The 12,249-nt window shown below is 45.6% G+C and overlaps 1 protein-coding gene across 1 annotated transcript in view; it reads left to right on the top strand.

The window, feature by feature from the left end:
• PIK3AP1 (phosphoinositide-3-kinase adaptor protein 1) overlaps window positions 1-12,033 on the top strand; it is a 95,908-nt gene extending 83,875 nt beyond the window's left edge. The window contains exons 14-17 of the mRNA XM_008144120.3: window positions 862-1,017; window positions 3,971-4,041; window positions 5,410-5,528; window positions 10,509-12,033. Coding sequence (XP_008142342.2) covers window positions 862-1,017; window positions 3,971-4,041; window positions 5,410-5,528; window positions 10,509-10,566 — 404 coding nt within the window. The 3' untranslated portion in view covers window positions 10,567-12,033. The remainder of the gene's footprint in view (window positions 1-861; window positions 1,018-3,970; window positions 4,042-5,409; window positions 5,529-10,508) is intronic.
• Window positions 12,034-12,249: the final 216 nt, after the last annotated feature.

Genomic DNA, 12,249 nt, shown 5'->3' with positions numbered 1-12,249 from the left:
AGGGCCGAAGAGCCTGAACTTTGGAGCCTGCTTCGAAGCCCAGCTGTCCCACTTACCAGCTGTACATTGGGAGCGTGCTGCCTCACTTGCCTGTGCCTTAGTTTCTGTTGGGAATGATGACAATAGCGTTTATTTCATGGTGCTGGGAGGTTTCAAGGAGCTAAAAATATGGCTGCTCTTAGAATTCTACCTAATGTTGCCCGGCCGGAGTGACTCAGCTGTTGGGCATCAACCTATGAACCAGGAGGTCATGGTTTGGTTCCTAATCGGGGCACATGTCCGGGTTGTGGGCTAGATCGCCAGTGTGGGGCATGCGGGAGAAGGGGGACAGCCAATCAGTGATTCTCTCTCATCATTGATGTTTCTATCTCTCCCTCCCTCTCCTTCTCCCTCCCTCTTTGAAATTCATAATAATAAAAAAAAGAATTCTACCTAACGCACAGGATAACATATTATTAGGACCAATGATGTTTACACCCCCTCCTCAAAAAGGGAACTAATTCAGAGAGGTCAACTGAATGACCCCCGTTCCATAGCTGGAGCCCCAAACCTTTCCCTAATCAAATATTCTTTCCACTACCCGGGAAGGAAGCACTTCCCTGCTCTTTCTCACATCCTCCATCTCTCTCTTGGCTCCCCAACAGTGGTCACACAGGATTCTGTGGAGTTTCAGTGCTGAATTGGGCAGAAGCCCATCTGTTCTCCTTCCTCTTCCTCTCCTCTTTTCTCTCTCCTCTCCGCTCTCCTCCAGACACCGTCCAGGCTCAGGTGAGGGCGGCAGATGGAGGTGGGAACAGCCAAGCAGTTTGGTAAATGGCAGTCGAGTGCCTTGAAGCTTATCCCGTTTTCCTCTCATTCCAGCCTTGGAGATCACCGTCCCGATTAGGCACTCACAGCTGCTGCCCAGCAAGGTGGAGATTGGAGTATACGAGAGTGGCCCCAGGAAAAGCGTCTTCCCCCCAAGGACGGAGCTGAGACGAGGAGACTGGAAGACAGACAGCACCTCCAGCACAGCGAGTGAGCAGGCTGGGCCTGGTGGGGTGGGGTGCGGGAGAAGGTGCTTTCACAGCTGACTCCAGCTGGCTGGTGCCTTTGGGCCTCGGACACAAGCTCTGTGATGAGCCCCACACATCTCAGTAGGAGCCTGCTTTGGGTTTGGGAGGTGTAAGAAATGGGGGGCCTTTAACCTGTGAGTTTCACCTTTTTTCAGGGACCAAAGATCCATTACACAAATACTCCCTAAAGCCAGGTTGCATGATAATTGCGACCCTGTCCCTTTTATAAATAGAAAAATCTAGTATAATACTAGTTAACATTGAGCATTTACTACATGCTAAGTCTCTTCCATAGCTTCTTTCATTTAATTATCATCATGACTGCATGGGAGGAGACTGGAGGCTAAGTGCCTTGCCCTCCGTTCAATAGCTGGTTAAGTGGTGGAGCTGAGATTTGAACTCGGGTAGACTGGTCCAGGGCCAAGACTTGAACCATTATTCTTTTTGCTTCCTCAACTGTGTTAAGGATAGGGAAAGGGCACAAAGTCAAAAACATTAGAAAACAATGGACTCAAATTTGAGAATTCCAACAATATGGGTGAGGATTTAATTGGGAAATGTCTTCCTTTTGGCTTGAAAGCTTGAATAGGAGCCTGATTGCAGCAGACAATAGGCGATGATGTGCAGGCAGGAGCTGGGGACTTTGTTTCCGCATCCAGGGCGGTGTTAGCTGACTTCACCACCCGAGTAGATGAGTTTCCTTTCTTGCATGCATTTTAGTGTTATCAAAACAGCTAGGAATGCCATGAAAGAGCCAGAGACAAGCTGAATTTCAGGACTCCTGTCTCCTTAAATGTCAGGCATTGGCATTGGATGTTGGAACAGGAATGTCAGGCAATAGAGGTATAATGGGGGCGTGCAGACACACACACACACACACACACACACACACACACACATCCTGCCCCCCCCCTCCCCCCCCCACACACTTCTGCTCACTTTTAGGTCAAGAACCTCTGAACTAGTCTCCCTCCTTACTTTATAGATAGAGTATTTGTAATCCAGAAAAGGAAAGAGTTTTGCCCAAGGTCACACAGCCAGTGAGTGGCAAAATGGGAGTGGAATCCAGCTCCTCTCAGGTTAGCATTCCTGCCACTATTACCTGTCAGAACAGACCCAAAGCATATCACCTGACTGAAAGATGAGACAGAGGGCCGAAAACCAGGACTACAGGCTTTAGTAGAGGAGAAGGACCCCTGCCGGGCTGTCTCGCAAGGGGAGAGTAGCAGCCCTTGCAGAGGTGAACACGCCTTTTGAGGGGAGGAATGGGAAGGGATGGGGATTAGGGTACGCGGCACGCGCTGATTGGTGGTTTCATATAAGGCACATGATTAGGCACTTAGGTACTTAGGAATCGAGGGCTTAGGGTATTTGGCAGGTGCTGATTGGTGGTTCAATGTACAGTCCATATAAGGTGCCTGGTTAGGTGCTCAGGAATGTCCAGGCCGCAGGTGCAGGTTACGTCATACTCCGTCCATCAGTTGGGGGAAGGGAGGCTCAATCAATGACCACATGGGAAGTCTAGACTGGACAGAGAGAACTTCCCCTTAACATTATGGGGGTGATAATGCGTATCTAAAATTCCCTTAAGGCAATTTAGAGAATTCTGACAAGTTCAGAAATGAGAGAGATTTTTCCAGTGACCACAGGTGATGGAGGAAGCAAGGGGCACGTGGCCCATTCCTCAGATGTTTCCTGGAGGACGGAAGTGGTACAAACCCTCTCCGGGTGAGGGCAGTCCATTGTAGGGGAGGGGGAGGGGAAGTTTAACAAGACAAAGGCAAAGTCCTCGGTTCAGGTACAGATTAATTTTAAAGACTTTATGCATGTGTTTTACTTTGAGTTAGTGTGGGGTAGGAACGGAATGGAAAACATAAACGGTGCTTCTTACCTTGTGCGGCGGTTTATAGCCTAGGGATGGCTAGCTCATCTGGCTAGAAAATGTTAGTAAATGACACGGATGGATTTTACCCTACCCTGTGGCTATAGACTGCATGCGGTCCCCGTTAGACCTATTGCTATGTAACACACCGCCCCAAACACAGTGGCTTGAAACGAACATTCATCTGTGAAGGAGGCTGAGGCCCTCACCCTCTGCAGGCTGATGACTTGCTTGCCCACATGCCCCCTGGATTGGACAGTTGTGACACATGCCCATGTTTGACATAATTTCTAAGTAGAAAACTTCAGCAACAAAATGTGTTTGCAGCTTTCAGAAGTAGCCCGAACAAGTGAGAAATAGAGCATCTCCGCTTCCCTGTCTGTCAAATCAGAGCGCTAGTACCACTAGCATTTTCATAGGGGTTAAGCGATCATGTTTTGATAGCACACTAGAGGCCTGGTGCACGAAACTTGTGCACTTGGGGGGTTCCCTCAGCCTGGGAGGTGCCCTCTTGCTGTGCAGGGGCCCTTGGGGGATATCTGACTGACATCCTTAGCGCTGCCGCACAGGTACAGGTGGGAGAGGCTCCCGCCACTGTCGCTGCACTTGCCAGCCGTGAGCCCGGCTTCTGGCTGAGCGGTGCTCCCCCTGTGGGAACGCACTGACCACCAGGGGCAGCTCCTGCATTGAGCATCTACCCCCTAATGGTCAGTGCACATCATAGCAACCGGTTGTTTCACTGTTTGGTCGATTTGCATATTAGCCTTTTATTATATAAGATAATGTGTGGGAAGCCCTCCGAAAATAGTAGTTGTAAAGCAAAATATGTAATAAAAAGGTGACCCATTTTGTTTTATACTGAAAGAAAAACTGACCTCTAGTAAAATGGTATAAGATGGCAACATTTGAAGACTCGTATATTCGCAGCTTATGTATTTTTGCTATCGGTAAAAACAAGTAAGTGCTAGAGTTGTGCATTGTATTTTAGTCTGAGAGAATGTAAGGTCCTGCTGATTTTGTTTGTACCTTTCAGGTAGCATGAGTAACCGATCCAGCACTCGAAGCCTCCTCAGTGTGAGCAGCGGGATGGAGGGGGACAATGAGGTGAGTGAGAGCCGAGACCCCCATCTGTCTTGTCCTAGGGGTCATTTCATTGCAAGAAATAGAAATCCAGGTGAAAGAAGCCAGACACAAAGGGTCACATATTGTGGGATTCCATTTATATGAACTGTCTTGAATGGGTAGGTCCATGGAGACAGAATGCAAATTGGTGGTTGCCAGAGGTTGGGGGGAGGGGGAAATGAGCAGAACCGACTCAAAGGGTACAGTGTTTCCTTTAGGGGTGATGAAGATGATTTGGGACTAGATAGAGGTAGTTAGTGGTTGCACAATATTGTGAATGTACTAAATGCCACTGTGAGCTGCTGGCTTTATAATGGTTTAGTTTATGTTTAGAATTTCATCTCAATAAAAAGAGGAAAGAAGGAAGAAAGGAAAGAAGGGAGGGAAGGAGTGAGGGAGGGAGGGAAGAAATCCACTCAGGCTAGTTAAGCCCAAGGGGCATCTATGAGAAGGAGCTGGATGAGTCTCAGGGAATCAGGCACAGTGATTGCAGTTTGGGGCCTAGATCAGGAGTGGCGAGATGCTAGAGCCAATGCCACTGGTCTGTTTCTCAGGGCCACAAGCTCTGTCATCTCTACTTCTCTGTGCATATCTGCTCTCTTTTCTCAAAGCTCCCTGGTCTTTTCTGCCTCCACAGGTATAGTGGCAAATAGTCCCTTGAGAGCCACAAGACCTCCTAGCAGGGAGCAGCTAGGTGACTTAGGCTTATGGTTCTGACTCAGGGATCAGGGGCTGGGACAAGTGGTAGGGGTCACATGGGAAAGGTTCACCCAGGAGACTCCCTGAGAAAGGGTCCTAGGAGTGGGCCACCCCTTCAGTGCACAGCTTGTTTTACCCTGTGACGGTTCTGTTATCCCCCAAAGGGACTTTTGTTTAAAAATAAAAATTCTCCAGCTCTATCTGGTTATATAGAGCAGTGCTTCTCAAACTTTAATATGCATAAGAGTTGCCTAAGATCTGGTTAAAATGCAAGTTCTGATTGAGCAGGTCCAAGGAGCAACCTGAGATCCTGTCATTTCTCACAAGCGTCCAGGTGATGCTGACCTTGATGGCCCAGAGACTGTGCTTTGAATAGCAAGGACCATTAATGATCATGTGGGCCTGATTGTCTCCTGAGCGGCTCCAGGAGTCAATGGAAAGCTGCCCTGGTTTTGCTGGGTTGATGTTAAGTTTGTGAATAACCTTCAGCCAAAGCCTGAGGAGGCGGAGGGGCTTTGGGGATAGTGGTATCTGTCCATCTGCCTTCCCTGTTCTTGAAATATGCTGGGAACTTACCACATGCTGGTTGCGTGATGTAATTTTCACCATTCCTTCTTGTGTGTGCTTTTTTTTTTTTTTTTTTTGCTGTAGGATAATGAAGTCCCTGAGGTTACCAGGAGTCGGAGTCCAGGCCCCCTACAAGTGGACGGAACACCCGCCCTGCCCCTTGATAGGCCGCCCAGGGTGCCTCCCCGAGCTGCCTCACAGAGGTAACATTGAAGCTGATAGGAAAGCCTTTCCCTCACTTTCTGAATCTTGTTTAAGTTGTTAATTTAAGTTGCTCATCAGAATGGAATTTAGAGATGGTTGGTTTGTAGACCCATCCCAGTTGCAGAGCAGGGCATCAGAGAGAAGGGGGGCCAGGAGGGAAGCATGATGCTCTTCGTGGTGGAAGATAAGTCCCAGGGGAGAGGAGGAGTTGGGGACATCTAAGATGACCTAAGAATGAGTGCCTGCTTTTATCATATTTCAGTGTGGACGCTTCATTAATTTAAGTGATGCTTTAGTCAGTTGCACACACTTTTAATAGCAAATGAAATATTTCATCGATGAAATACATTGGCAAACATCAACTTTTTGAATAATTTGTATCTATTTTGTTAGAATTTAGCTCCCTACTAACTAATTCCCTTGGCTGTATTGAGGAGACAGTGCCTTTTGGGAACCAGGAGGCAAGATGGAATTGGGAATGAAAATTAAGGGGAGAGGCAGCATGGTATGGTGGCGAGGAACATGGCTCTAGTACCATGCTACCTGGAGACGGGTCTCCTCTGGCTGTCACTGGTGAACTTGGCTGAATTAATTAACATTCATGTGCCTCAACTTATAGAATTTAATTCCATTCCTGCCTCCCTCGCAACTCCCACATCCAGCATGTCTCCAGGCCCTGTCCATTCTGCTGCCCTTTCAGCTCTCAGAGGCACCCTCTCCTCTCCATCTGCCAGCACCTAAGTGCATCCACAGAGGCCCATAGTTACCTCTCTGCCTCCAGTCAGTCCCTCCTCCACACTGCAACCAGAGTGCACTTTCTAGAACAGAAATAGCTGATGATGTCACTTCCTGGCATATAGGCTTTCACATTTAATTCTGTATTTGTTAGCAAGCTCTAGTCTCCCTCTAGCCTTGAGTCCCACCCCGCTGCTGTATTCACCAAGGCTCCACCCCTTAAAAATTCCCAGGGAGCTGTGCCAGTTGGTAACATGTCTTTGTTCAATCTGCTCCTTTTGCCTGAAATGCTGTCTTCAGTCTCTGCTTAGAAAATTCTGACACATCTTTTAAGACTCAGTCCAAGTATCACCTCCTCTCTGAAGCCTTCCCTGATGCTCTTGGGTGAACTTTCTTGCGATTCCCCAAACACCTCTATGATACTTCCTTCCACATGGTGGCCCATGTTTACATACCCGTCTCCTCAAGTCGATGGTGAACCTCGAGAGAATAGGAACTGTTTTTGATTAAAAAAATTTTTTTTCTACTCTCTCCATGCTTACCATCGTAACCAGAACATACTAGAAATTGAACAAATATTTATATTTACCATGTAAATGAATGAGTGGATGGGTGGATGGACTGGTACTGTTTAGTTTGGATTAAACAGTTAGCCTCAAGTCATCTACCACAGGTGGACTATAGATTAGTGCCGTGGTCGGCAAACTGCGGCTCGAGAGCCACATGCGGCTCTTTGGCCCCTTGAGTGTGGCTCTTCCACAACATACCACACGGCCTGGGCGAGTCTATTTTGAAGAAGTGGCGTTAGAAGAAGTTTAAGTTTAAAAAATTTGGCTCTCAAAAGAAATTTCAATCGTTGTACTGTTGATATTTGGCTCTGTTTACTAATGAGTTTGCCGACCGCTGGATTCGTGAAAGCGGCTTCACACTCCCACCTGTTGTAAGTTCCCAGCATATTTCAAGATCAGGGAAGGCAGATGTGACAAGAGCAGGAACAGATAGATGCACTTCATCTTTGCATGGCTCCTCAGTCCCTATAGGGTGGGTACCTGGCAATGCCTTCCTCTTCTTAGGTAAGGTCCTGCCAGATGAGAAAAAAAAAAAAAAATTCTTGCTGAGCCATTGCCCCTTTGTTTTTGAACTTATTTTGCCATTTGCTAGTGATTTGCCAGTCACTAACAATCTATGAAGTCCCCTTTAAGGCATAGCCTACGTACCACCTAATCCGAACACACGTCTGGGGGCTCGTGCAGTACCGGGTTAACCCTAAAGCTGGGCTTGTAAGGAGGCCTGTGGAGTCTCCAGGAGGGACTGACGTGGTCAGGGAGTGAGGGGACTTGAGACCAAAGCTATTTACTCATTAACAGAGAGACTTAAAAAAATATTTTTTAACAATGCTATGACCATACAGAGTCATACCAGCAAGACAGCAGTGCTGCTTTAAAAGAATGTTAACCAATATCAGATTGCTGGGTTCTTGAACTAAACTTGTCTTTGAGACCTCAACCCTCAACAGGGAGGAGAAAGCAACCCGTGCCCAGTATCTCTGAACCGTGGTGTCTCCGGCTCTGGCTTCCCAGGGTCCTGCAGAGGCTGTCTGGTTCAAAACTTCTTTTCTCCCATGGTTCTGAGATGTTTAAAATCACAAATCCATTTCCCTGAGATGGGACTTCCAAACCTTCGCTGGGGTTGTTCATCAGAATGAAATTTAGAGATGGTTGGTTTGCCGGCCCACCCCAGTTGCAGAGTGGGGCCAGGAGGGAATCATGGTGATCTTCATGGTGGAAGATAAAAGTAAGGCTCATAGAGCATACATAGGAAAAAGATCTAAGAATAGGTCTTTAGTTATATTGATAAATTATTAGCTTTACTTCTTGAGTGCCTACTCTAAGCCAGAAACTGTGTTACCCTCTTTGCAATAGTTATGTCCAATCCTCACAAAATATTCCAATGGAGGTGTCATTACCTGTGTTTGGTAGGTTCAGAGAACTTGAACTTGTCCTTCAGACATGTGCATAAGTGTCTCTGCTATATGACTTCCCTGGTCATAACACTCAGTAGAGTACTGACTTTCCTTATTGTCATTCTCATCTATGACATTCTCAGCACCGTGAGTATGGAATCTATGCCCATTTTACTTGCTGTTATTTCATCCCATATCCAGGAGTAGATGGATAATAGATATTTATCTATTATAGAAAGGAAAGAAGGAAGGGAGGAAGGAAGGAAGGAAGGAAGGAAGGAAGGAAGGAAGGAAGGAAAGAAAGAAGGAAGGAAGGAGGGAGAAAGGAAAGAAGAAGTGGTATCATCTGATTGTCCCTGGCTTTCTCCTATAAGCCCACAGTTCATAGGGATAGACTGGGAAGATGGAAGGGAATTTGCCCATTTGTTTTCTCTGGATAAAGAGACAACCACATAAAACCAGCTACTCCCAGGGGCCACAGCAGGACCTCCTGAGGATATCTATGGTTATTTTTTCCTACTTCTGCCTCTCTCTGTCATTCCTGAGAGAGCCTTTCTTTTCCCATTCTTGTCATTTCCTTGACCTATACAAAACGTGCATTCAAAAGACATTTAATAAATATTTACTCATTGATTCATTTAATCCTCAAGTACGCAACTCCAGGGTAGCACAGTTCAATTGCAGCACCTAACAAAGCTTTCTTTCTTGACTTATTGACTTGCTTCCAAGAGAATTGATATTGGGTCTAGAGCACACTTGTGGAAATACCATCTGCAATCGTTGCACCTGTTCGTAAAACGACTTACCCAAGTCTATCTGGAGTGTCATTTAGGACTATTCAAAATACATCCAGAATAACAGGGAGGGGGCTTTAGGAAAGCAAATGTGGCGTTGGGATAACACACCTAGTGATCCCATGAGGAAGTCGTTGTGAGAAGCAGACCGGAAATTCTCACTTCTTCTCTCAAGGGACCTTCCTGCTATATGTGTCTCCTGCCTGGCTGCATATTTCGATTCCTGGTGTTTTACAATAAAGGTTTTGTCATTCTTCAGGTATGGCAAGACAACAGATCAGGGATGACTGCTGTTGAAAAGACAGTTTGTTATACTCACAGATCCCAGGCGGGGGGGGGGGCACTGGATTTAGTCAGGAGAATGGGAGGGGGAAATGTAGGTGAGAAGAGCTTTTGTTGTGGTTTCCACAGGAAGGAACAGTGAGATGGTTAGCAGATTTAGAATTGACTAGACGGAGTAATTTCAGTAGGCCTGGAGCAAAGGGGTTGCCTCTAGTGTCAGGCACCTGGCCCTGAGGTGGTTAGGGCAGGTGGATAGTCCCCCCTCCAGTTCTGTGTACTACGAAAGGTGTGCTACCTGGGAGCATATGAAAGGTGTGCTCCCGGGTACATTGTTTGCTATCTCTAGGAATTAGTTTACCCTCCGAGGGGCAGCCTCTTCAGGCCCAGATCAGCAAGGCTCCAGGTGTTAAAGCATCAGAAAACAAAAGGCTTGGTTAATACAACTGGTTGGGGGAGAGATACTATTAAAATGTTCTGATGCTTGAGCCCAGTCCTCTAGAGATTACGATGGAGTGGGTCTGGGATAGAGCCTGGGGACTGGTATTGTTCAAAGCTCGACTGGTGATTCTAATGTGCAGTGAGGATGGAGAGCCACAGCTAGCATGTATGTCACTCGGAGGTCCCTAAGTGTGGCAGTTTCATTAATTAAGGAACATGTCCTCTGTATAACAGACCAAATTTGCAGCAAATCATGGATGCATAAAAACTACTTAGTCAAATTCATTTTTAAATAGTTGCTTTATCTTTCTTAAAAAATTATTATGCAGTAATTACAAAGGTTAAAGACTCTTCCATCTCAAATAAAAATACCCATTATAATTATACACATAGCATAGTACCTTATAAGACTGATTGCAATAAATATCACGGTGCATTTTCTTTTTTATTTTTATTGAATTTATTGGGGTGACACTGGTTAATGAAACAATACAGGTTTCAGATGCACAATTCTACAATACATCATCTGTATAATGTATTGTGTGTGTTCACCACCCAAAGTCAAGTCTCCTTTCATCACCATTTATCCCCTCTTTCCCTTTTCTTCCTCTCCCCAGCCCCCTTCCCCTCTGGAAATCACTAAAACAGTTACGGTGCATTTTCAACCTGGAGAGACAAATATGTTCTCATTTGCAGTGTTTGACGTAGGAAATCCTGTTCACATCATGATATGCAAGGTCATGCTTTTGCTTTATCTTTCATTCCAGGCCTCCAGCCAGGGAGATCTTCCATCCTCCTCCACCTGTTCCACGCAGAGGTCGTTGAGTCCACCTCCTGAAAGCTGCCTTCTCCAGGACTTTGAAACGAGCAGTTTCCAACCTGCTAATGATGTCTTCATGTTGCGTTTTTATGGCGTGACTGCTGACCTTGAGACCCACTCTCATTACTGATATTGTTGTGGCCCTGCTGGTTTGGGCTTTCCTTAAAGAAGATACTATAGAGGCATGAAGGAGGGAAAAACTAAGGGCTTTCGTCACCATTGCCAAGTATATTGACCCATACCCTTGTTTGCCAAAAGGATGAAGACTTAGTTGGGATACTTACCTCTAATTTGACATGTCGGAAGCCTGAAAGATTGGTTAGAAATGTACATTACACATGATTTTACTGAAATGCATTTATATTAGGCCTTACTTATTTGTTAGTCCAGACTAATTTCTACAAGTGGTTATGGTTTAGTACTTACAATATTCAAGTAAGAAGACATATCCCGATTTTTAAATGATTCTTCAACTTTTCTGTTGAACAGGCCAGCACTGTTCCTTCATCTTGTATGAAAACCTGTGAGCAGATACCCAACTCTGTAAATAACAAAGTATGAAGACCGAGAGACTGTGAACAGGAGGCTGGTGTTGCAGTCAAACGCAGGAGGGTGTGTAAATGCCAGGGCTGGTCACAGACAACAATCTGAAAAGGCCTTTAGAGAGGGATTAGTCCCAGCTTCCCTGATCTAGAAGTCAAATCCAAGGTTCCACAGATGCCTGGATCTGAGAGTATTCGGCTGGCTAGAGGAAGAGGCAGTTCAGAATCTGGGCCTGCGAATTCCAGGTGACCACACTTTCCATCTCCAAATAGCCAAGCCCGTTCCCTCAGGCAGTGCCCAGATGTAGACATTCAGTCAGTGACTGACTCTTGTCCTCTGGAAGTCTCTTCCATGATTTCCCAGGTATGGAACTGCCATGTATTTTTCCCCCAAACTTGGGCATTAATACTTCAGTGTGCTTTCAAAAAAGTGATGCTGCCAAGGAACATCTATTAGTGGTTGGAACCAGAAGCTTGGGATGCCAGGGACCCCATTTATTGCTCTGCCGTCTTTATAGGTCTTAGTTCTGGCCATAAAGAGAGAGGAGGGCCCTTGGCATTTTCTCTGCTAAGGGGGTAGAGGGGAAGGAAGAACCTAAAGTAGAAATAGTTATTTTCTTATACACCTATTATTACCACTGGGCTTGGGAAATCTGTTTGTGCAGAGAATATAGAGCCTAAAGTATGTCATTAATTTTGAGTCCCTGCCACATCAATCTACCTTCAAAACACAGGTCTTTCATTTGATATTTATACATATAATAAAATTAGTATTGGACCTATTTATTTAAAAAATGTCAGAAATCTTGTAGTTTTCCAGGAAATTATTCTCTGTTCTATACAGGTGTATAAAAGCCACACTATTAAAGATCATTTAGTACCATTTTATTGGGTTCTTTTTTAATAATTAAAGGTTCTTTTTCGATCTCATTCCTCAGTCCAACGAACAAGGACTATTGAAGTTAATAGCTTCTGAGATCTTGGTTGTTGTTTTTTTCTGACATAAAATACACTATTGGCCATGACCATCAAGAGAGTGTTTGTGCACCTGGCTGGGTGACTCGGTTGTTTGGGGCATCGTTCGATACACCAAAAGGTTGCAGGTTCGGTTCCAGATCAGGGAACATACATAGGTTGTGGGTTCGA

This window comes from Eptesicus fuscus, chromosome 17, assembly GCF_027574615.1.
Source record: "Eptesicus fuscus isolate TK198812 chromosome 17, DD_ASM_mEF_20220401, whole genome shotgun sequence".
NCBI lineage: Eukaryota > Metazoa > Chordata > Mammalia > Chiroptera > Vespertilionidae > Eptesicus > Eptesicus fuscus.
This window is presented reverse-complemented; position numbering and strand designations above follow the sequence as displayed.